This window comes from Poeciliopsis prolifica, unplaced genomic scaffold, assembly GCF_027474105.1.
Source record: "Poeciliopsis prolifica strain line A6 unplaced genomic scaffold, Auburn_PproV2 SCAFFOLD067, whole genome shotgun sequence".
Lineage (NCBI taxonomy): Eukaryota > Metazoa > Chordata > Actinopteri > Cyprinodontiformes > Poeciliidae > Poeciliopsis > Poeciliopsis prolifica.
The window spans coordinates 64,720-90,787 of NW_026562442.1; the positions used below are offsets into that span (position 1 = coordinate 64,720).

A 26,068-nucleotide genomic window follows, 5' to 3' on the forward strand; every position below is an offset into this window, starting at 1 on the left:
GAGCAGTTTCAGATCTTCTTCCTGGACTTTAGCTTCGCAGAGTGACGAAGTGAAATCCCTGACCATACATTGCACCTGTTCTCTGAAAATTGCAGAAAACTGTAGAATAAACTTAATTTACCTGTAAATTAACAGATGCTCATCATTTTAAATAAATGCAGCACAGCATGACTCTTAATTTCAGAGTACACCTCAGCCAACTGCTTGGTTTTGCACTTTTTCATCGAATGACTCGCCGCTATAGCTGAGACCTTTTTCCTCCTGTTTCACACATTTCCTCCTGAAAACCTTGCTGAAGGTCTTTAGCTCTTGTAACAAGTACCGTCACTCTTTCTTCCTCTTCTGCAAAAAGACACTTTGGTCCTTCGACACGCTGCACCTTGCAGTGAGTCAAAGGCTTTATAAGGATGCTTCAGTGTGGTATTGTTGAATTCTGGGTGTGTTAACCTGCATTTTTGCATTTGTGTGTGTGTGTGTGTGTGTGTGTGTGTGTGTGGTGTGTGTGTGGAAGAGAGAGTTCTCCTCACTGCACTCTTGATGAGACTCGACACTTATGCATCATCAGAGATTACTTTAACCTTGAAGAAGGATATTGTTTCGATTGGTTGATAGTGTGCTGTTAAACTTAGTCAATTTTTTGTTTTACTGTTATCAATCATATTTGATTCATAATTACATATTTTTGGAATGTTTTGTTTTCTTCCAGTTTTAAAAACTAAACTTTGTTTTAATATTTCAAACTAGTTCCAAGTTGTGAAACTTTGCAATGGTACAAGACAACTGATTCTTTCTAAAAAAAAAAAATCAAAAAAGGTATTTTACTTTTCCAGCTATAAGCCGTTTTTGTAAAATTTTTGCAGGATACTTTCGTTTTCTTTCTGTTGATTAGATGAAAATGCATAAGATCACTAAATTAACATTTAAATATGACATATTCTTGCACAAAAACAGTTAATAATATTCAATGAAATCATCACTCTGTATTTCTTGTGGCAGTTTTCCGCCAAAGCATTTCCAGTGATTACCCCAGATTGATTTGTTTCTGCATTTATTAAAACAATCTGGTGCTTTAAAACACAGTTGGAAATTAGATTTATGGTGGAAGATTGAAACTGCAGTTATACCAGCTAAACAGTTACTGGCATGATGGCACAAGTTTGTCTTTTCCATAGTTGCTTCTTGTAGCAATTCAAACAGAACCAGTTGTAAGTGAGGATAATCACCAATCTACCAGTGAAACTATTTTTTTTCTTCTTTTGGAAATAGAAAAGTACAGATGATGGGATTTGTTTTAACACACTAATTAGCTAACATTGTTAGGGTGTTTCCCCTTTTAAAATGGAAAACAAAAGCTCCATTTATTTTTGCTGAATCCCATTACTGTTTAAATGCAGACAAGTATGTGTTTCATAATATAATCAAAGGCATGAGACATTTAATTTAAAAAATTCAGTTTGAGCAACTTCTGAAAGAAGGTTGCAGCTGGATGTGAGCAGAGGAAACATAATGGTCTCCTTCACAAAAGACAATGAATGTTAAAAGGAAAGCTTTTGATTTTCAGAATTGAAATTATGGGAATTAAGTTGGACGAATGGTTATTTAAAGCGCATTAGATGTATTTTAGCACTTACCCAATTTTCAGAGGTTTCTCTACTTAAAATCTAATTTCAGACATTTGTCAGAGGGAGCAGTCTGAAAAAAGTTTGATCATCATTAAAAAGGACCAAGCAATGAAGCATTCATGTTTGCTTCTGTTATGCCTTTTGGGAATCAGTTTGTTTCTTGGTATTTTTGGATAACTTGTTAACACTTGGTGTTTGAAGTGAGGAAGGCTTGCTTGAATGATTAAAAAAAACATGATTAATTTTACAAATGTTTTCTAGTAGTGTCCATTAACATTTTGAAATGCATTCAATCATTTGAAGACATTTGATCTAATAGAGACTGATTAACTTTGTGGAGCTTTTACACTGAAACGTGAGATTTCAACAGAGTTGGAGGCAACAAACAAGTGACAAATTGGGAAATATTAACATAACTTGTAGTAGAGTAAGCATTGAATATTATACCACTGAAAAGATTTGAAAACTTGTATGTCCTCATGAAAATACGCTGCTAAAGCAAGAAGTATTCATAGTTTGTTTTTCATAGTTTTCATGTTGCAATCACCAACTTCAAAAAACTCATCAGTGTTTTCATTTGATGGACCAAAGGAGCAGATACCTGTGAGGTGGATGAATAAGGAAACGTGGTTTTCTATTTATTTTGTAGAAACAATTTGTCTTTGTGTTCAGCACCGTAAGTCAATACTTTGTAGAACCAATTATTATTGTGATTCCAGCTGAAGACTGTTTTTTTTTTCTTTGCAAAATAGAGAAAGTTCAGTTTTGACTTTGCATTACTTCTTTCAATAATTACTTTTATTTTCCCACTCTTTCATAAAGGACAAAAACTGCTCATAATTCAGTTTTGACCTTCCTGCTGTTCATGATGCTTTTAGTTTGATAACAAATGTCCAAGGACTTCATAATCATATAGAGAATGCATTACACACAGGTCTGAATACGGTTGTTTGCACTGGATTGTATTTAGGCATATGAAACTAAAGGAGTTAAACTGGAAAAATGGTTAGACATACTTTCTATGTACAAGTATTTCAATCAACAGTGTTTAATGTGTGTCTCATCATCGCCATCCTTTTGCCTGTGAAGCTGAGCTGTGATATACTGGACTGCATGTATCCCGTTATAGAAAGAAGTGATGGAGCGGATGTGAACCCGACATGTGAGATAAAACGTCTGGATGAATGACAGCCTATTGGTATGTGGTCTTCTGTAGCTGAGTGGCCATCTCTGTATTAATTTCCTTACAAATTCTTTTTTTTTTTCTCACATTGGCATTGTTTGTTCCCTGTGATGTTATCCAGTTGACAGGAAATAACATGTCATAGGTTTTTTCATATCAGGCATTCCACTTTTTCTGTTTATCACATGAGCGTCTCTTGATTTCTTCCCGTTTGTGCTTTCTGCAGATCACAATGGGCAGCTTTTATTTTTGCACCCTGTCATGGCTGTTTTACTCCCAGAGGTTCAGTCCCATCCAGCTTCATTAGATCCCGTCGCTGCTCATTTGAACTTGACGGAAATGCTTCAAAGCAAAAGGGGGGGTGCACTGCTCCACTTCTGACGTTATGAGAAAAAACTCTCCACGTTTGAAGTGACTTTACTGTGACACCAGTGAAGTTGATCTCGAGGAGATCACGGGTTTGACATCTTCCTGTTTTGTTCCACGATTAATTAACGTAAAGCCGATCTATCGGTTTGAATTCGTTCACCCCAAGGGTGATGGTTTTCCATTACATAGTTTGAGCTGTTTTATTGATGTAAAACATGTAATTTATAAACCAGATTTTTACTGCTGGAATTAATGAAAACATTAATTTGTAGTATTGATAAACAGACATGCAGATCATGTCCGTTTAAGCTGTTCATATTACAGAGCCAACAGGTCTTAGTTAAATATCATAATATAATAAATTAGCTCATCATCATATTCTTTTTTCGTTGTCTATTTACAAATCTAAAAATGCATGATATTGTCTGCAGCTAGCATAATGGAAACATGTACATATGCCTTCAAAAACTTTTCAAAGCCATCAGTAGACATATGTGTTACGATGTATCCAAGATGGCTTTCTGCTGCTACATCAAGTAAATTAGTTAATTTCCATATTCAAAATTCTGCATATGTGTGCAGCTTTGTAATTAGCTGTTATGTGTAATCAACATTTCACAGATTGCAGCTCCCCCCTCTCCTCCAAAAACTCATGTGTTTCGATCAAATACAGTTTCAGAAAAAAATAAAACCGCTTTAAGGGTTAAAAAGAATTTGAATGAAGTTGAATTTTAATTAGTGAATTTAATTTCCATAATGTAGTACCTGTGAGTCATCATCGCTTGTTATCTGCCAAAAATAACTGAAGACAACATGGACTGTTTATTTTCTGCGGTTGCTTTTATTTTGTTTTATTTATTTATTTTTCTTAACATTTCTTTGCGTCTTTTGGAAAAGTTGCTTGATGATTTTCTAACCTCCTTGCTGTGTGTCGTACTTTAGTAGCAGAGAGATTAGAAACCTCTTTAAGGCTCTTACGGAGAGCAGTCATGATTTAGTATTTGTAAAAGCAAAGGAATCTGTTCAAAATGTAAAAAATGGTAGAGCCAGCCCTCCTTTTATTAAGACTCAGTATTGGAAGGGATTCTCAGTCTGTTTCACTGCTCCTGTTTTGACTTTTTTTTATTTTTCTACAATATCCCACCAAGCTGCTGTGTGACGTTTGATAGAAAATTTATTCTTTCTGGCCTTTCTACTGTAAAGGCTTGACTGGACTGATGCTGTTGAACTGATTACTGTAATCCTGTTTCCACATACAAGGACTCTCATTGTCTGGATGGGTACATGTTTGACATGTTCTTTCTGGCAGTACTTCCAGGCTGATATTTCATATTGATTAGTTCTTTATTGCTCTTTAAATGCCTTAAAATTAATTTTATTTCCTCACATATGTGCTTAAACGGGGTTCAGTATTTCATTTCTCTTAAAAGTTTATTTGTTGGCAGTGAGGATGTAAGCTCTTTTTACACAATTGTCACATTCTGAACAGAAAAGAAACAATTTTAAATCATTTTTTATTCACTCAAACTTTGAAAAAAATCATGCAAATATGTTTGAAGAACTGAACAAATTAAAGATACAAACACAAAGCAATTAGAGGTAGTTGTTGGATCTTTTACATGACTTGACTGTTTGCGTTTTGTAAAGAAAATATCCTAGAAATGTTTCTGATATGTACAAGTTAACTCATTACTGTAGATGATGCATGCATAAATCTCATTACTCTTGCAATAAAGAAAGTAATTATGTATTCGTTTGCTAAAATATTTAGCAGCTGCAGCTAATTTCAAAACCACAAACAAAGTTGTCTTTCTGTTCGTATTGTTTGAAGGATTAACCAGAGATCTCTGTTTTCCCTTTCTCACCCGTTGCTTCACATGTCCAGGCAGCTGACCGAAACAAAACGTCTAAACTATTTTCCACATTTGGGAATTATTCCATTTGTGAAAACCCATTGAGTGGAAGTGGTGGTTCCACCCACTGCACAACGTTCTGAAGTTGATGCCATCATTTAAAACTAACATTGGAAAGCAACAAGCTGGCTGGCAAGCTTTCAAATCAAATACAATAGATTAAGGTGTAGATTTTCATTTTAGATTTGCTTATTATTCCTGTGAAGTTGTGATATTTTTACTCAACTTTATTCACACAATTCAGATCTAATATTTGCCCATCCTGAGTTCCCTGGAACTGCTGGGATTTGTTTAAAGGACCGCTTTCTATCCCAAGCCTCAGATATTTTGTGTTCCTCTGTACCTCAAGAGGAAATCATGCCAACTGCAACTGTGCCAGAAGCAATGAGTCTGCAGACTTCCTATCTGTCTTTGAACACTGCGTCACACAGCTGATCCAAACGTCTCGGCCACAGAGGAACCGACCATCAAGTTGATGCACGACTGAACCATCTGTGCCTCTGCAGTCCTGAACTTGCTCTCCTGATTCCTGTTGTATCTCAACCCCAGCAGCACCCTGTGACCTTTACCTTGCTGGTGAAGGGAGCCAGAAACACAGACATATTACACTGTAGCTTACAGGATTTCTGAATAGATGGCATTGTTTCCTCTTGTTATCGATTCACTGACATTATTATCTCATGGCTTGGCAAGCATAGTGGCACACATGAGTACACACACTGAGGCCCCACAATGGGAACTTCATTATGTGTCACTTCAATGTCAAGGAGGGTCTGTCCTCTAAAGCGTGGGTCTTGGTCCTGCATGAAAATGATTGTTTCACCATAACTATTGTTTTCTGTTTCCATTGTTACTGCCAGATAATGATAGTAGGTTGATTTCTTTGGTGGCCAGAAACAATAAATAATAAAATCAGTGACAAAAATAATTTACTACACCTCACCTCACTTTCCCTTCATGTCTTAATTATTATTTTTTTTATTCTATGGTTAAAGTTTGTTTAAGGAAATGCAGGAAACATTGCTGGAGTTTTGTTACCATAGCATATCACAGTACAACCCTTTCCCTTCTAGCTGCTGCTGCACACTGCTGGTCAGCTTTCTGAAAACAACAACAACAAACAAACACATTTCCTCTGTGTCTGTAACATTTCCTCTCTTTAGCATCCTTTATTCATGCTAAAGGATGCTAAAGCGGTCCTTTAGCATTAATACTAAAGGACCACTACCAATAATTCCCAAGCTAATTATTTTATAACTACAGTTGCTAAACGTCAGACGCCATGTCTGCAAAGCAGCAACTGGCAGGCAGACTCACCAATTAACCTGAAGATTGTGTCTTTTCTGGTTCAGCCTTCCTGTTATCTCCTGTCTTACTGTCCGTCTCACACTGGATGACTCAGACATTCCTATGTCTCAGAAAATAGTCAGGTTATAATCAAGTTATTTTTCGGACCACAGTAAATGTTCTGCTTTGGAATCATTGCTGCCTTCCTGCTCCTGGTGTGAGTTCTCACCTGTAGGCGTTCTGAATGGAGTTTACATATTGTCTCTGTGCCTGTGTGAGTTTTTCAGGCTACTCGCCATTGACCACTGTCCATGGTCAGTCATCCCACAGCCCTGTAAGGATAACAGCCTGGATATAAATGTCTTGTTTTAATTAGCCCCATTTTTTATGTTCTGAAAGAATCTGAAGCAAAAAAAAAGCATTAAATGAATCTGCCAGTTTTAGAACATGGATAAGAAGATATAACAGAGCCATAAAATATTAAAATTTATGAGAATTTCTACCCAGCATCCGTTGTAGATGATGATCTAAGAGCTTCTGTTCTATTTCCAGGAGCATGTCACCTTTTGTTAGATTTTTACATTAGCATTACCTGTATTGTAGTTTCATTTGTATGGAAATTACCCATTTTTTAAAGTGTGGGGGTAAATAATAAAAAGGCATGTAGAGACATTTCTGACTTTCTGGTGGAATGCACCTGAATATTTCTAGGTAAATCCCAAATACCGTCGAGAGTTATTCACCAGCTTCTGGTCCTTTGAGACTCAGTATTGTGCATGTTTTCACTGTGTACTTACTGCAACACACCTGATCTGATTTAAAGAAATAAATTGCCTCAACAGCTCATCACTGAGTTTCGCAGAAGCCTTATAATTACTCACTGAAGAGAATTGGGCCTGTTAAAGCAGGAGATGTCAGGATTGAGGAACACAACTCTAGATGTTTCATTTATGAAACAAAATAAATTTGTTGCTGAGGTTGACCTGCCTGGATGTAACACAGAGCAATAGTTCCTATTCCTATACATCATTCAAGAACTTCTATTTTGGCGAAAATCAGCAGGAGCAAAAATAAATCTTCCTAAAATATCACTTCCTTTGCTCATTCACTAAGTTCAGGAGTCGGGGTTTGATTATTGACTTACTTTTCTCTTTTATAGTAAAAATAATCATTTTTAGAACACTAGAATGAAGAGATTGTAGGCTTTACTATGGTAACAATGTTGAGAAATGAAGCCTTGTTTCCAGGGTGATGTGTTTCCCTATTGTTTGTATAAAAATAGATAAAAACATGCTCCTCCTTAAAAACAGCCTTGATTTGAAATGCATCGAGTCATGTCATCCATGAACGTTGCTTCCTGTTTGTCTAATCTGCTTATCGCCTTTTACTACAAAAATTCTCCTTAGCATGGTGTGATATTAAAGTATTAGTCAGATTAATCATGCGTTTTTAATCTCCGGTGTACATCATATGTTTGAAAGCCATTCTTTTTTCGACTCAGATTCGATGTCTGTTCGAATTTCTGATATGTTGTTTGCAGATAAACCTTCTCATCCCCATCGTTTCACACAGTGTTGTTTTACTTGTGACTATTGATGGTGATAATGTGTCAGTACTTCAATCCAAAGACCCTGAAAAATGCATGTATGTCCGTTTATGTCCTGTGTCTTTGCTTGTGATGCGTTTGGACAGATCTTCAACCCACATTCAAGTTCTGATCGAATATTTTTGCCGTGCCAGCCGACAGCCGCGTTAATGAAGGGGCCAAACACTGAGGGGGCAGTAAGGATATAAATAGCAGCTTTTGTGAGCGAGGATTCCCCGTCGGCTCAGAGCCAAAAGTGCAGCCGATCACGCCAACCGATATGGATGCAGAGGGGAAAAAGGGATTTGATACAAAGGAAATGACACATTGTGCTATGTAGATGCATCTGGTTTCAATTGATAATCCCTTTTGTATAGGGGGGAAATAAAACAGCCTCTGTCTATATGGAAAAAATAGTTGACCCTCCTTTTTAAATAAGTTCTAGTTGCTGCTAAACCTGTTGAATCAAAAAGATCACATAAATAGCTCTGACAAGAAATTTGAACAATCTCAAAGTAGCACATTATCCTTTAGACTAAATGAATTAAATAGGAGATGAAAAACAAGTTGATGGATAGCAGTAATTAATAGTCTTCCTCATATGTCCTGTTTTCTAACCCCTAAGCTCTTCTAAAACATTTATCCTGAAAATAATCTACAAATAAACTACATTCGCTGTTCAATCAACTTCTGAAAGTTTTTTATATTATCTAAGGTTTCTATATCCATGTATCAATCTTAGATATTGATTACAAACCTTAGATATCTTATAAATCTATTTTGTTTTTGATTTGTAAAAATCCAAAATATACTTTTCCACTTTCTAATATTGCCCTACTTTCTATTTTATGAAATTGCATAAATTCAGTCTGTTTTCATCTGACATCACTTTTTTAGGCTCAAATATTCTCTATTTCTTATGAAATAGAGAAGCGATAAACCGATAATGCTCTAGGATATCATTAGAAAATCTATTCTTGACCCACAGGTACGGTGTAGTTTGAAGTAGAAAATTATCCTTTCACCCGCTGATCACCAGCTTCCACAAGAACTGTCTTTAGTGCCAACTTCCTGCATCTATTCTTAGCCGTAACCAGCAGAAGACTGCATACATCAAGTCAGCCTGTCTGCTGGATTAATTGTCCTCAACAGAAACAATTGACAGAGATGCATGAAGTACTTTGGTTTGTTTGAAAAAAGATATGCCTATGGTAATTATAGCTTCCACTTAATTAACTTGAATTTCTGGACTTTGGGATGAGATGTGCATAAAAGAACACTCAATGAAAAAGTTCTCTTGAGATGTTTATTAATTAAACAGGTCACATTTCACAAGCAGATGCAGCACCGTCCACATGAAATGAAACCCTAGAAAGTTATGAAGAAATACATTGGAATAAAGTAAATCTTGATCTCATCAAACACAAACGTTTGATGAGGCTGACGGGTCAAAAATAGACACAGATGAGACTCTTGCTTATATTTTTAATCTTGTTAAATTGTTTCCTTGGCAGGCGTTATGCAAATGTGTCTCACATTGGTATCAGTAAGGCAAGGAACAAGAATGGGACGACACAATATTGCAGTTCAAACATTATGAATCAGTGTCTAAATGTGACTTTTCAACTTTGAATGTTAAATTGTTTTTGTTAAGTTCTTTTCTAATTTGTGCAGCTTCCCCACTTGAGAAGGAATGGATAAATTGATGCAGACTTTCAAAAACAGGGTTTTACTCAAAGGACCAAGCGGATTTCTTCAATTTATCCTCCATTTATTTAGTGCATGTCAGGACATGTTCACATTTGGTCCAGAAGCAGGTGAAAACCTTTGAACAAACCCAAAAGAAGAAAGATAAATAATTACTTGTCTGTCTGTAAGTTTACACAAATTAATTTCACTCAAACTACAAAGAAAATGACAACAAACCATATAAACAATACCAAGTAACCCACTGTGAATTAAACCCACAAAGTAACTAAAGTTAAATGAACAAGTTCTGCTTGAAATCCAAACTGTCTAAAAGTGCCATGTTTCCAGTGACAGATCAAGGTGTTCCCTCCAGCCATCATTTCCTTCCTCCCTCTATACATTATTGAAGCATTTTTTCCCATCTTTGCATTGGACCTTTACTCAACAGTGCACTCTTAGAAGCTCAAGCCTTTATGTGACCCTGTTTCTACATTGAGAAGCACCTCAAGCACATCTTGCATTTTTTCGTGTCCTGGAAGAATCCTGCACTACGTTTTGCTCTGTGCGTATATCTGTACCCCACTCTAAGAGTTCATGGGGCGAAAAAAATCAAGCACAAGAATCTTATTTATTCTTTTTTTGTATTTACCCTGGAAGGTATCACAACAGATTTTAGCTTTCTAAAACCCTTTGGTGTCATAGGAGTATTGCCTCTGTCTGCATGACTGCAGCCTTAAAATGCTTTGAGGCTGAAAACAGCACTCTGTAGGCATGCAGGACACATAAGGAAAGAGAGAGGGAGACTGCTGTGAAGCAATTCTTCCCTCTGCACCAATGCATTCTTGTGTGAGCGCTGGCCAACACTGCAGCAAAAAAACAAAACAAAAAAAAAACACCCATGGGGTTTCTTTGAGTCTGCAATGACCACAGGGTGTATAGGATTTATTTGAATCTTCTGTTTTATTGGTGAGTTTAGGGCCAAATTGGATGCTGCTCGTTGCTCTTAATGCTTGATGGTTGTTGTGAAGTCAACTTTTTAAAAAAAAGTTTTTCACTTTTCTGTAATGGAAAGCATTAAGTGTATTTTAACGTGAACATTACACTGTTCACAAGTGCCAAAGTACAACAAATGGCATAATCTTGAGAATAGTTTAATCAAGGTCTGGATCCACCGGTCGTTGTTTTTGTGTTAAAACCTGAAGCAGCAGAAGGGGAGTGATATTGTCACTGTAGAATATGGCTCAGGAAGTACAAATACATCACTAGTACAACTATTGGCAACCCTTTTAAAAATCTGTATGAAAACCTTGAATATTTGTAGAAATTATCCCCACTTTTAACCCTTCTCACTCACCTTATAGTAAGGTAAACTTCCATCCTTGTCCAGCCTCAATGCTGCAGTTTAGTCATTTAAACTTTTCAACTATTGCTTCAATCGTAGATATGAGCAAGTTTCGGCAAGTATATATTCTTTTTAGGCCTTACTTGAATGGCATGTTCTCTTGTCTTTCCCATTTTCAAGAATGGCCAAGAGAAATTAGCCTTTATGTTCACTAGACTTATGGGACACCAGAAGTTATTGATTCCTAACAGTTTCCGAACTTTAATGAAACGCGTAAATTAGAAAAATAAAGTTAGATTCAGTTTGTAGGGATTTGTGGGAGGCCAAAAAGAAGACTTAATTTTTTTGTTAAGCAAAGCCATTTCTGCTATAAATTTATTGTTAAATTTTAAAGAAAAAAGCAAAATGGCAGATTTTAATGTGTGAAAAACTGTCAAATGTTTTGAAACGTTTATGCATTTACTCCCAGTTGGGTATCTTATTTTTTTGGTCGATTTAAATAATTTTACACACATTTTATTGACAATGCTTTTTTTATTCTTTTTTAACAGAAGAAGTATGTGGAAATTACAGGAAGCAATACATTGCAGGTTAATGTCATTTTAAGTGAGGGATGTGTTTGCTCATGTGTTGCTTTACTGTGAAGCAAGACAGATTAACAGACATCGGGGTCACAGTAAGGCGACCAAGCAAAGCAAAACATCTGGCCATGGAGCCCCTGAGAAGCTCTGGGGCATTAGCCTCCCAAGGACAGTCGCCGCAGTGTGTGGACCAATCGCATCGGCCGCTTTGTGTGTATGCGTGTGTGTGTGTGTGTAGCTTCACCATGCCTCTCCCAATCATCTCACCAGCTCTCACAATCAGTCTGGACCAGGCAAAGGAAATCTGCCCCATCACAGCATTCAGTTGCCACCTGCTGAAGCCAATCAAGCGTCTTCAGCTCGTTAATGAGCCAAGTGGTCATTCAGTTGGTTATTGGTCAGATTTCCTGGATGCATTCAGGACGCTGTGCATATTAACGCACTCAAAGTTGTCCGTGCAGCATGTCCATCCATGCATAGCTCTTACCTTATTCACCCTTCTTCTTCTGCTCTTTTAATTTCTGCTGTTGGAAGAACCAGGAGGTGATTAAAGTCCAGACCGCTCTGCAGACACAGTAAAATGATAATTGGATAAAGCGATTTGTTAATTCTGATACAAAGTGAATGAACTGACTTGATTGAAGTGAGCTCTCTGAATATCTTTTTTTTTTTTTTTGAATGAAGAGGTGGTCTCCTCTATTACACAGACCTTTTATTAAATGCCAGAGACTCACAGCACCACAACCCATAACATTAATTCATTTCGAGCAGTGCCACAGGCTGTTTGACTTTGCCTTTACCTGCAGAGAGAAGGAGGAGGACACATGTCAAAGCTTCTCATCTTCACTTCCAATCAAAAAGTACAGTCATGGCTGTTGATTCCCATAAAGACGGTGACTGGAATAAATGTGTCACGTATCCATGTGTGCAGCATCTACCACAAAGTATCTGCATGACAAAACCTTGTTATTATGAGCACCTTGACCTTTAAAAGCCAACACTGCTGCTCAAAGACATTGTATGTGATTCATGAGCATTAGATGGGGCTCGGTGAGGATGTGAATGTTTTTTTTTGTTTTTTTTCCAGTGCTCAGCTTGACCAAGCCTCATTCTGAGCCAGCAGGATGCCTGGGATATCATCTCCCCTCAACTGCATGACTTTGATTTTCACTCATGTTCTTTTATTTCAGTTTGTGAGACTTTGCAGGAGCGAAGGCTGGGGGAGAGCGATAATGGTGACTGCACAGAAGCTGCTCAGTTGATGGGTGATAAGTGATGGCAGGAACAGAAAAGACAGACATGTTATCTACCTGATTGTTACTAAGACTCCCCAGGAGAACCTGACCATTTTCTATCACTTTCAGACACTTTTGCAACTTCTGTCAGGATTATTTTTCCATTTTATAGCTAAACAGCAAATATAAATTAAGTTCAGTCACATTCATAAATACATTGCAGATATAATGTAAGGTAACAATATGTGATGTTACTGTTCATCTCTGCAGAACAGCTAGGATTTGAAATAATTACAGAAATAAGTGTTTAGATTTATTAAATAATTCTGGAAAAGTTAGCACAATTTTGGGACAAATCATAAGACTGATATTATTTCTATAGACCTTTTTCACGCTTCCGGGTTTGAAAGCGGATGTGGGGTTGGGCAACTTCCGGTGGCTATAGCGTTAGCATTAAAAGGCTAGGAAAATGGCTCAGTCTCGGCACAGCTGTTTTTGTTCAGTCCCTGGTTGTTCGTGTGGAGCAAGAAAACAGCCTTATCTGTCATATCATGCGTTCCCGACGGACCCGGACCAACGGAGGCAGTGGATCCAGGCGATCCGAAGAGATGAATCCGGACTGTTCCATAAAGGCGGGGAGAATTTTCGTATGTAGCCACCACTTCACACCGGAGGATTTTGTTAGCGGATCCACCACCAGCCGCCTTAAAAGTGGAGCTGTCCTTCCCTGTTTGCCTGGAGTAACTTCACTGCACCGGCAATGAGAGAGTCTGCTTTCGAGAGGGCTAAGAAACGGCAGTTTGTCCTCTAGAAAGCTAGCCAGGCTGAAGATGCTACTGCGGACCATGGACTATACGGCACATCACCGCAGGTAAAAGATAGTATATTGTATATATTTTCCATGTAAGAGAATGTCAGTAAAATATAACTGTTGCTATATTATTATTATTATTATTATTATTATTATTATTATTATTATTATCACATAATCATGAAATTATGAAATTATGTGGTTATGTATTTTGTGGAGAGATTAAGTCAATGGCTGTATACATAAATGCTCCGACTCACAACATGTATTGATCTTCACAGAAGTAATGTTTCAAATATACAATATAATTGAAACTTATTGCTAACCGTATGTTTTGGTAATTTATTTTGGTTTTACAGGTGCATGAAGCTCTGGATTATATTAAGGAGTTGGAGGCCAGACTTCAAAAAGTGGATTTGTCTGCCACACTTTTTAGCCGCTACTGTGCCTCTGATGACCAGATCCGGTTCTACACCAAATTTCCATCTGAATGTGTGTTCTGGATCTTCTGGGAGTCCATTGCACCCTCTGCATCACGCCTGGTGTACTGGACCAGAGCACAGCAACTTGGAGAGGAAGCATGTGCTGAAGCCAGGCCTGCCTGCTGCATGCCTCTGATTGATGAGTTCCTGATGAGTACCTGATGTACTCATTCAGCGTTGCAGTGGGCATGAAGGAGCAGCTCATTGCTGACATGTTTCAAGCCAGCATAGCTACTGTCAGCCGAGTGATCATCACCTGGGCCAACTACCTCTTCATTGTGTTCTCTTCCATCAACCTGTGGATTAGTCGTGAGAAGGTAAAAGCCAGCATGCCTCAGAAATTTTTGAAGTTTTCTCCAAATGTCCGTGTCATCTTGGACGTAGTTCTGGAAACGCCATCATCCCTCACCTTACAGTCTGAAACGTTCTCTGCCTACAAGAACCACACCACTCTGAAAGGGCCTTGATAGCGGTGGATATATTTTTCATGGAAGAACTTGTATCCATGTTGGTGGATGAACTAGCCGCTGCGATTTCCTCCGCATCAGCGAGAGAAAGGGCTGGCAAATTAAGTAAGGACGATGAAAAGGACCGGAGGAGGAGAGCCATTTTCAGAGTACTTGAATTACAGTCACCAAAACAGGAAGTGCCACAGCCCTATCAGATACAGCTTCCGGTTGCCGTGAAAAAGGTCTATTGCATAAGTTATCTGCTCCAAATAGGTGAAAAATCTCAGGTTTGGGCATTAAGGTCGATGCGTCTGATTGAATTTATTACTAGCATGCAGCATATAATTGCATAATGTCTGAAATATAAGAGTAATTTAATTGCTGCATCCAGTCAATTTTTTGTCATTTTGTTATTGCAGACAATCATGAGATAATAATTTTGTGCAGCTGTAATTCTGGATAAACTACATAAAAATACATTTTATGTGTTTTCGAAACTGATTGGAGAACCATTTCACATCATCAATAAAAGTAGATATTTTAATTATTCAATTATTTGCAAATAGGAATGAGATCATAAAAACAACTCATCAATGTGATTTAGGTAAACCTTCAGTTTAAAAACCGTTTAAGTGCAGGCGCTTTGATTTTTCACTTTGCTGTTTTAAAATGTCCTGTCCTGCAGGTTGATGTCTTATAAACTACATCTAATGCAAACTTTTATATAAGCTATAAAGTAGCATCAGAATTTATCATCCTGACACCTCTTTGGTCTCACCAGACGGTAGTAAATGTTAATAGCGAGGTATTAACTTTTATACTGTACATAAGAAGCACACCCTCTCCCCCGAGAGCTTTCTAAACACAGCAGCAGTGAAGACAATTGCTGCACTGGTTCAGGGCTTTTCTATACATGAAAGAAAACTCTGAATATTTGTACTTTACTGCTATGTTTTCAACCATCCCCATTCTATTGTTTTTTAGGATCTGCAATAAATAAATGTGAGGTTCAGGTCAGTGGATTCTGACGTCCCCTGAGGTAATGGTTGGCTTTTCTGTCTTAGAAGGCAAAGAGGTGAACGGAGTGCAAAACATTTATTTTTTCTTTTTGTGGTCATACTATTAAGGATACGAACATCATATATGTAAAGCTTTTCTGGTGATTTGGTTGCATTGCGGTTAAAAAGAGCTTCTCTTTGTTACCTTCCAGCTTCTGTGAAGAAGTGTTTCTCTTTCTGGATTATTTCAGCGGGAGTTAAACCTCAGACGGTGTCCTGCCTTGATGCACTGAGGGTGTGTGTGTGTACATCTTGGCTGTTACAAATGTTATCTGCGAGGACAGGGATTTAATCAACATTGCTCCAAACCCTGTCCTCCCTGTCTACTGTAATCTTTGCAAATCCTACCACTCGTCTGATGAATTTTCCAAACGTGGCATTGCACTCACACAAAAACTGCTCTGTTCCTCAGCTGGTTATCTGCCCAAATAAAAGTGTCGTTCTTGTCTGAAAGCTGCACTTCGATTTTACTCGCCATCTCTAGCTTTAGTTCCACCTTTCATGCTAAAAAGCCCCAGTTTCTATTCATTCCTGGTATCTTGCACTGATTAAAATGCATAGTTTTATATCTGTAGCAGGTTTTTGCAAAATGACAAATGGGTGATGGTTTCATTTTTTTGTGAATGCTATGTTTTCTTTTTATGACCCGCTATAAAATGTGTCCCAACCATCTACCCTATCTGTGCTGAAGAAAATGTTTTCATTACACAATGCTGCTGCCAACATAACTGCACAAATAAAAACCAGCTAGAAGCATCTCAAGGCCAAGCATGTTGTAATGAATCACAGTTTGAAGTTTGTGACCAGGTGAAAATTTGAAAAGTTGAAAAAGTTTTACTTTGTCAGATATTAAGTTTTTTGAAATTTCAACATTTTCATGCTTGGTATCAGTTATCTTAGTGATGCTGAATTTGATGCTTTACTTTATGCAGCCTCTTATTCCCATTTTTGGACACATGAGTGGATTCTAAAAAAGCGACACAGTTTCCTGCTTTTAGTGAAAGAATGTCTATGAATGCTCTATATGCAACTTTTTGTTGCCAAGACAGAACAAGAAAGAATCATTATCTTCTAATAAATCATTAGTTGCACCCTCTGCACCAAAACATAAATTCTGTTGTTGCCTTAGCCTGAATAAGAAAATGTAGAATGTGCAGCCGTGTGAATCATCATCTTCTCCTGAAAACACTCGGCACGGCAGCCAAGAAGCTGCTGGTGCCGTTTTGTTGCTGGAAAGAAATGGGTGCTATTGGAGCATTTTTCTCCCTGTGTGCAATAAATGATGGATGGTGTGACATTTCAGGGAATGCTTGTTTGTGTGTTTCACAGAGATATGCAGCTTTGCAGCGTGCACGGGTGACTTATGTTATTTAAAGTAAATGTGAAGAGTGTGATAGAACGTTACATGTGGAAAACAGAGAATGCATTCTCACTGGATAATAAAATGCTCTTCCTCTCCCCTGACCTTATTAACATGGGCACTGCTGCACTGTGCATCTCATTGGCGTCAATTTATCAGCGTGCCAAGTACACTGGAGCTAAATGTGTCAAGTTGAGAGTGTCGCAGAACAAATGTCTCTTCAGTACTTTCTTTCATTCTCGCTTCACATTCATTGCATAAATGTCCACGTGATTCATAAAACCAGATTTTCTGTGCAGAAAAAAGTTTGATAGCTTCAGTGTCATTCTGGAGAATTAGCATAATTTAGAAGCAGCATTTGTGTATTATTTTTGGGGGGAGGACTCTGGAGAACTTAGGAGGTGATTCAGCTAATGGATTCAATAGGGAGGCATCAAAGAGTTGCAGGAAATGCATCTTTTCTTCCAAGTTTCCTCAAAAATGTGTTGCTCAATACTGAAACTGCAAAGGTTTGCAATAATAACCAAACAGCGTTTTTTTTTTTTGAGTTATTAAATGGTTCCAGTGTCTAGATGTTGCAGCTCATAGCCAGTGTTGTTAAAGCACGCCTTCAAAAAGACTCATTCATCAGCGGCCTTGACTTTAAGAGCTTTGAACTTAAATGTGCTGTTTTTCTATATGAATATGAACCAAGCGTAACTTATATTTTCATCATTAAACCTCTTTCTATTCAGGAGTGTATTCTCCTGTCAAATGAGAAAGTTGCTGGGTGAAGGTCAGCTTCTTTATGCAGAAAATTGTTAGAGTTGTATTGAAGGGAGATGTTGGTGACGAGTGTCAGTGGATTTGCTCATACAATACATCCTTCAGGCGGCTGTACATGTATTTCATTTCTGACAATTCTCCTCAGATTATAGAAAGAAGTGCTCAAACTGACGTAAAATAGATGGTTTGATCTGATTTAGCCTTGGAAAAATCAAATGGAACATTTTCTATTTTTTTATGAAAACTTCTGGTTTCAGATGTGCATAAATGCAAAACAAACTCATTTAAATTAATTCTGTAAATAAATGTTGAATGCTAGTAGTTAGTGCAATGTAATTAAAATAAGAATCTCAAACTTCAGTTCTCTGTGTGTATCATGAATAAAGTTTTCAAATGTCTTGTTCCACTTTGGTGAACATTATCACCTATTTTTCTATGGAGAAAATCTGTCAACTTCAATTGTGCCGTTTTACTGCTGTTTGAAGCATTAAAATGTCTTTTGGGTGTCTTTCTGTGCGCAGAGGTAGTTCATCCTCTGCTTTGATATTGTCCTTCAGTTTTAGCCAGGAACAATTTGAAAGCTAGTTTTGGAAAATGAGGGTGAAACAATAATGGTGGTGATGCATTAGATCGTTTGGGGACTTTCTTTAAACCTCTTTCATTTTGATTTCTGTTGTTGCCGCGGAGTATTTATCTGAATTGCTGCGTAAATTAAGGTAGCATCTTCAAAAGCAGATTCATGACTTGTCCTCAAGGAGTCTGCACAGAACAGAGAAAAAACTCTTGCCTTATCAGCTAAATGTTGTAAATTTACTGACGTCACAAAATCAGCCCCGGTGCTCTCTGTGTTCATCTTAAAGAATCTCTCATCAAATGAAAAAATAAACTTAATTTATTGCATATAAAATAAGATTCAAATGAAAAGGTGGAATTTTAGAGGCTGAATTTGAACTTTAAAACACATAAAGACATCAAAGCTGGATGTCCATACGTTAGCCTCTGGCTTCTTTAGCTCTGCTTAATCTTGAATCTTGAATCTCGATGGATCTGGCCGTCGTAGTGATTCCAAATACTGTACTTGTAAAATGTTGGAGGTTTTTTTGGACAGAGTGTTGTATCCAGTGAGTGGACAGCAGGGCGGAGGAAAGGTAAACACTGCATTTCAGATGACGATAGAGTGATGAAAGCATTCAGGGTGCTGGTGCAAAATATTCAAAATCTTACCATGAACAAAAAGAGCTGCGCTGTCAGGACGTAAAACCTTTTTGAATATTTGAAGTTGAGGAATTGAAGCTGCTGCTGAGCTGATTGAGTGCAGTGGTCAAACCTCAAGGTCTCCAAGGATCCAGAGAGTCCGACCGGGAGCCGCTGGGACCGATCCGTCTTTATCAGCCAGACTGAGGGCTGGAATTAGGCTGGCTGTGTTTCTGTGGGTCACTGTTGTTGCTGCTCAGCAGGTTTCTGACACCCTTCCTTTAAATCATTCAGCTAAAAGTGTTTAAAAGATTTCACGTTTTCTAAAGGTCTAAATGTCCATCTAATTTTTAAACTGAATAAAACTGAATGCTTGGTCAGCCAATAGGTGTTTTCTCAGTGTGATATGTCTATCCATTAAAACTAGATTCAGAAAAGCAGAATCTTATTGAGAAGTTTTTGTATATCAGGAACTACAACTTTTGCACAGAGACTGATGTTTTTTAAGCCTTTATTTTGGTTAATTATGGTGATTTTTCTGCTCAAAGCCAATAAGAACACAATATTTAGAAACGTTTGCCCCAAATTATGTTGAATGCTTAAAGACTGTCTTAAAAAGGTACTTTTATTTTAATAAAAAAACAAACCTCATGTGACTTTAAATGTGTGGTGACTAAAAACCAATCACCAGGCAAAGGCGGGCCATAGAAAAAAAAATGGGCAATTCCAAGAGGAATTGTGTTGAGGAGTCATTTTACTTTGCAAAGCACTCAGAACTGTCTTGTTGCTGAAATGCTCTATACTAATAAAATTTTAGCAAAATGCATTGAAGTTGCTTGTTGAGAGACAAAATGTGAAGCAGTGCAAAGGATATTCTAGTAATTCTAGTAAAATCAGAGTAAAAATAGTTTTCCCTTCCTCTATCAGCAGCCTGAGGGATGATTACACATCTCCAAGTTTTATTTGCAGCATGTGAATATTTATGTAACATGATCTTATTGATATTTTGTCTACTGTTGCTCAGCATCTCCACAGCATGTGTACACATTTGTTTACTGGGGGAGGTGGTATTGATAGCAGCATGTTGTTCTCATTGTTTATTTATAACCAGCCATGTTTCCTCTCCTCCTTTTAGTCTCAGACTGTAAATATCCCGCTTGATTAAAAATTGAAGACGTGTTGTGAACCCTTCTGTTGCCCATGCTATGTCTGAAAAGCTCAAATATCATCTGTTGGTTCACTTTCTGAGAATACAGTTCCTCAAATCATAAATATTTTTAGCTGCTTGCAAGGAGTTCCTTGGTGCTTTTTGTTAATCATCTTTAGATGCCTCATTCTAGGCTGGCTTATCAGCTTCACTAATGTAAATTTCCAAACACTTGAGGATTGACTGCTAAAAAATGGCAGGCTCATCATTGCATGGATGACATGCTCTCTGAGACTCACCCAGTGAATCAGCATGCTGTCAGTCACAACCGCCACCTCTGCAGTCCTGAGAAAGATGCACGGTTGGCAGGATATGTTTTTAGCTCGGAAGCAAGGCTTTTCTGCAGAGGCACAACTACACTTCCAATAGGAGGAAAAAAAACCCCACAACTATCTGATGCTGCTGTAATTTAGGCCAAAAGTCGCCCACTCAGAGAGGAAGCCTTGACCACCAATTCATTTAGAGTTCAGCTGTCAGACACTATATCCGCACACTTTCATGCACGCACATTGCCTGATATATTGCAGCGCTTTGCACTCTGCACAGGTAATGAGAAGTGGAGAAAAGAGTCAGGGGGCTTTATTGGTCTGGTGGGTCTTGAATAAAATAGTGAACGTGAGGCCTGAAGGAAGGGAAGATTTCTGGATCAAAAATGTTGGGGGAAAAAAGCAGGACTCAATCATTAAACTAAAATACATTGTAATTATTGTTTAATTTATTAAAAATCAGAATGGCTTTTGTTGAAAACCACATTGAGGTTTTCTACTTTATTTTTTTTGTTTCTATCTCCTACTTTTCTCCTGCCTCAAAATTATAGATGCTCTAATAATGCTGTGCATGTGCATCTTCACTTTTACTCTTTTTCTCCTTCAATCTTCCTGCTCTCAAAATGTAGAAAATGCTCCAGTCATTTTGCAGTTTTTTTTTTTTTTACATCAATATGCTTTCATGTTGTTTACCAAAGATGTGCCTGTGGGCTGCTGGGTAGGTTTACTGCAAATAAAACCTCCAGGTCTTATTTTTTTCTTTCTCTCCTTTAGGGAGAATTAGGCAAAAATAAATATCTGAGTGGAAAAAAAGCCACAACCATTTCAGAATAGTTCAACCTTTTCCACAGATTATATTTTTAATATTCAAACTTCTTTGAAAAATAGTAACATTTTTTAATTTACCACAGTTTCATGAAAGCAAAGTCTGACTGTCAGAACATACAGTTGCTGATATTTTAAAGCATTTGTTTCTAAATAACTAAATATTATTAATAGATGATGTTGTGTTGCATCATTGATGAAATTCTGTTGTTATTCCAAACATATACGTGTTTATAACCTAAATATCTCTGTCAAATGATGTTTCAGCAAAGTCTATAATCTGTCAAGCATCCTGACAGAGTGGCCTTTGGGGGGGATAACAGTCTTCAAAACATTTCCTTCCCCCTGAGGTCACAGCCTTTTATTTAACTTGGCTCTGAGTGGAGAGACCGTTTGGACACAACAGTTTTAATGGCGTGCTGCACCGAGAGTTTACGGCTGTCTGATGCTGAGGAAGGCGATGTTATTGGAGCAGCAGCGAGGGGATATTCTGATCCGACGAGCACTAAAGCAAACTGTGCAATTTGCAGAGGGGCTTTTTCTTAAGAGGAGGTGACTGTGATTAGCTGCACTCCTGTGAGAGGGAGATTTATGAGTTCTAAGCTTCTTTTTTGCCTGACCTGCTGCAAACATTTACAAGTCTGAAAAATGCAGAGAGACTAAAAAAGAAAAAAAAAAGTGCTGCGTAACTCCCAGGATTTATTAGAAGGTATTTCTCAAGATGGTTTAGAGAAGCGTGAAATTATGATAATCAGCTCTGGGAAGTGAATTTTTTTTTCTTTTTCAGATGCCAAATCTGATTTCATAGAATATGTAAAACAGGAAATGTGAGTTGTATGTCAGGCCAAAACTAAAATAACACAAATTCTCCGTCTTCAAACTCCTCATTGTTTTCTGTGCGTGAATTTTAGGTCAGCTCCCTGCAGAGATGACTTGGTTACCACGCCAACACGTTTTTGCCCCTGTCTCCTGTTGCTATGGTAACAGCCCAGATCCTGGTTGACCTTAGCTTCCTCCACAGATACACTCAGTCATCAACTGTGCAGGCATTTATTGCACCAATAATTAGCTTCTTTGTCCCCACAGTTTGAGCCCGAACTTCAGAGGGCTGAGTTGAATGAACTTTTTATTGGTCCTGATCATCAGAACAGGATGCACTGTGGCCTGGTTTTGTTTCTGTTGCTTTGGGAGCAGTAACGCTCTACAGCTTCTGCAGCTAAGTTCACAGTTTTTTTTAGTATATTCAGCAAAAACCGTGGCTGCAAAGTGGGCACAAATGATGAGGCCTCTGCCTCTGTGCTTGGTATTTGTTATGAGGTGTTTGTGCTGATGCAATGCTTCTGTTGTACTTGGTTTTCTCTAAATGTAACTGTGCATTAGAGGCTAACATCTGCACTTTTTCCCCTTATGCAAAGCAAACATTTGGTTAACCATCCGGTTGGTCAGAATAAACTTTGTAAACCAAAGTAACTTTGTTCAACTGCCATCTGCACTTGTTTTATGTGCCGCTGTGCTTTAATTAACTAGTAATTTAGGTCTGTGGACTCTGAATGTAGGTCATGTCCAGCCTGACCTGATGATGGATTTTCTAGCATGTCTTCTAACAAAAAAATAAACTATACTGAATGGCTATTTGTGCAAAGGAGTAATTACTTGGAAAGAAGAGTCAATTTTCTTTTCACTCCTGTATTTTGATTTTACACATTTGAATCTTCCAGATTTTTATCCTGCTAAAATTTGCTTTTAGTCAATAGCTGTGATAAGCAAACTGTGCTCAGTATTCTTTAAAAATGTATTTCTGTTCCAGTTTCTAAATTGGGTTTGCTGCCATTTTGGAAACTAGCAGAATACGTATAAAGTATAAGAAATACTTTATACGTGTGAGTTGTAAAATGGTTGCTTTAAACAGGAGGAGTGAATGGAAGCAGCTGGAAGTCACTTACTATACAGAGCAGTCTGCATTTACTCCTGAAGTTTTAACCGAACTACAATAACGTAGCTTAAAATTTTGCTCCGATATCATTCCTGATGGACGTGGCGATGGCAGAATGTAAAATACTGACATTCAGTCAAGTTTCAGTCGCTTATTTGGCTCAGACACTGGGTAGAGGGGGAAAGAAGGCTTCCAGCTGCACCCATTTGTTGTGGGTAAAACCACACATGTGAGTAGTTGGTGAGAGTGCAATAAAATTTGTCTCGATAGCTTTGGGGTTGAAATCAAAATCATCTTGAAAACATGTTTTGCTTCATATCCTCCAAGCCGTTAGTCAGCTAGAAACTCGTCTCACATTCACGTGGAATAATATTTATAGTCGTAGGAGAGGTTTGCCCTCTTCAGTTTCACATTACTGACCTGTTCGGTTGTTGGATCCGTGTGAAAAGCATCTGTTTGGTCCAGCATGTCATCAAATGACAACTTATTCATTTGTCATGTTCTATTTAGAATTGCAGAAGAGTTTCAGTAATTATGTACAAAAACAGCAAAACTCTAGTTATAGGAAGCCAAATTGCCACTGCCGAAATTACTTGACTGCTTTAAAAGAAAAGGAAAATATTTCAATGGGAGTCCTTCATGTCACTGCTTTCAAGATTTGTAGGTTTTCTGGCACCAAAAATACTTTCACTATTTAACACTTTCTGAAGAAAGAATATAAAAATTCCCCACATAATTCTTTATCTAGTATGTAAGCCTATTTTCTTGTGTTGTTTTCTTTTGAAACCAAATTTTTTTAGTATCTTAAGGACAAAAACAAAGTCATGTAAACATGTACATGCAAGCTTTTCTTTCTTCTGTGGGTTTTACAACATTTAATCATTTTATGGTGCAGAGAATCTTCCTGCTGGTTCCTGTCATGTCAGGTTACTCATTGACCTAGAAGCCTTACTTCTGGTCAGATCTACTTAAAACAGTCCAAAAGAAACTTTCATGTCATTTCCATAGAGGATTTGTGACTCTCTGATCTCTAAGGATTCGTAGCACAGAGACATAATATGAGTGCACTCCCTGGAGTCTGCACAGCACTGACTTATTGTCCTTGACTCCTGAAGGACAGATTAGAAAATAACATGCAAGACTCATAAAGCAAAACATGGCTTTATTTTTTACGGTGGGTGCAAAGTGTTTACATTTTTGCACGCTGAAACAAAATATCCCCAATTAATTATGTTATTGATCATCTTATTTCTTTTGGAGCTTCAAATTAATTTGAAATGTCAAATAAAGCTAAAAACAAAGTTCATAAAACTGACAATCTTTTGTAATTTATCTTTTCTTTAGAAAAAAAAAATCTTTTTTTTTTGGTGCTTTTTAGTCAAACAATTGAAGCACATATATTTCTGCAAATTTATCAGTTTATGTTTTAAGCAGGCTTCATGCTTAAGCTAAGTGTTTATAATGTAAATCAATTTCAAATGCCTTTTTGTAGAATGTGAGAACAAGGGAGTAATTTTATTAAATTTGTTTAAAAGAATACCAATCGTAAGTGACTGTTTTCTATAAATATTTTCCTGCTAAAGCTCCTGTTAAAGCCACAATTTGTCCCTTTGGAAACTTAACCACAAATAACTAAACAGTTATGAATTAATGCCTAATATGTTGAAGTTTGTTAGTTTGATCTCACGACTAGCACACCAATGAGAATAACCAAGAAACTACAAAAAACCACAAAAATGTTTCAAACACAAAAGACTCACAACACATTTGCAGGATTTTCAAGCACTACGCACTAAATTACAGAGTTTTTATGTTTTCCTTTTAAGGAATTCCCAGCTAAAGTATGAATCTAAATCTTTAATGATTAACTTTCTGTGAACCAGCAGGAAACCAAAAGTACACTCAAAGCTCTGGAGAAAATATGCCTTCCAGCGTTCAAATGAAAAGCACAGAGCCTCTCCGGAGGAGCTAGAGGACGTCGTTAGTAAAAGCTTCTCTCGCTAAACTGCTGCCTCCTCAACTCTGACAGAGTTTAGCAGCAGGAAGAGAGACGAGGTTCCCTCCGCAAACATGATCAGTGGAGTTTCTTTTTGTCTGGGTTCTTCTAAGTCATCTCGGTCACTACTTATGTTGTAGTGCAGAATTTTCTGCGGCATTTTTCTGTTGGCTCACAATGTGTGTGCGTCTAATAGTGTTGAGCAGACAGGAAGTTTTGCTCTCATTATCTTGGAGATTGACTCATAAAACGAGACTACATATAAAATTGACCACTTTAAAACGAAATTGACTCGTTTTAAAGTAGGACTGTGACAAGTACTTCATCCTTTATACCTGCATACTGTAATTGCAAAACTTTCAAAGTCAAATTATTTCTTTATCTTTTAATCATCACGTAAAAAAAAGCTGCTTTATAACTGATTCGATCCTTTCCAGTTAACTGATGGATTTCTTCTGATCCTGACCTATCTCGTCTTTTTCTCTGTGGTTCTGCAGGAGTTTGCTGCGCTGACCAAGGAGCTGAATGCCTGCAGGGAGCAGCTGCTGGAGAAGGAGGAGGAGATCTCTGAACTCAAAGCTGAGAGGAACAACACCAGGGTATGTATCTAAAGCTTGAATCTTGCATCAAACTTACATTGTGCTGGATCGGTCAGTTCCTCTCCAGCTACTTGTACTATGAAGCTTCTTGTGAGGAAACAAATAAATGTCTTTTTGCTACTCCCAGTGTTTTTGTACTTGCAAAAGATACAAATAAAGTTGGGATCCTTTCATGTGGACAAAATAGCAGCAGGGGAATAAAACAATATAGACTTATTTTAGTTTTGATATTTAATAATGTTAAAAATGTGGATGAACCAACAGAACTGATTTTCCATGACAAACAAATATCTTTAGTATAGAAATGGAGGAATGAA

The 26,068-nt window shown here is 37.5% G+C and overlaps 1 protein-coding gene across 9 annotated transcripts in view; it reads left to right on the plus strand.

Moving 5' to 3' along the window:
• ppfia2 (PTPRF interacting protein alpha 2) overlaps positions 1–26,068 on the plus strand; it is a 107,131-nt gene that overhangs the window by 49,883 nt on the left and 31,180 nt on the right. For all 9 annotated transcript variants that reach the window (XM_055020364.1, XM_055020360.1, XM_055020361.1 and 6 more), the window contains one exon: positions 25,650–25,751. In XM_055020364.1, coding sequence (XP_054876339.1) covers positions 25,650–25,751 — 102 coding nt within the window. The remainder of the gene's footprint in view (positions 1–25,649; positions 25,752–26,068) is intronic.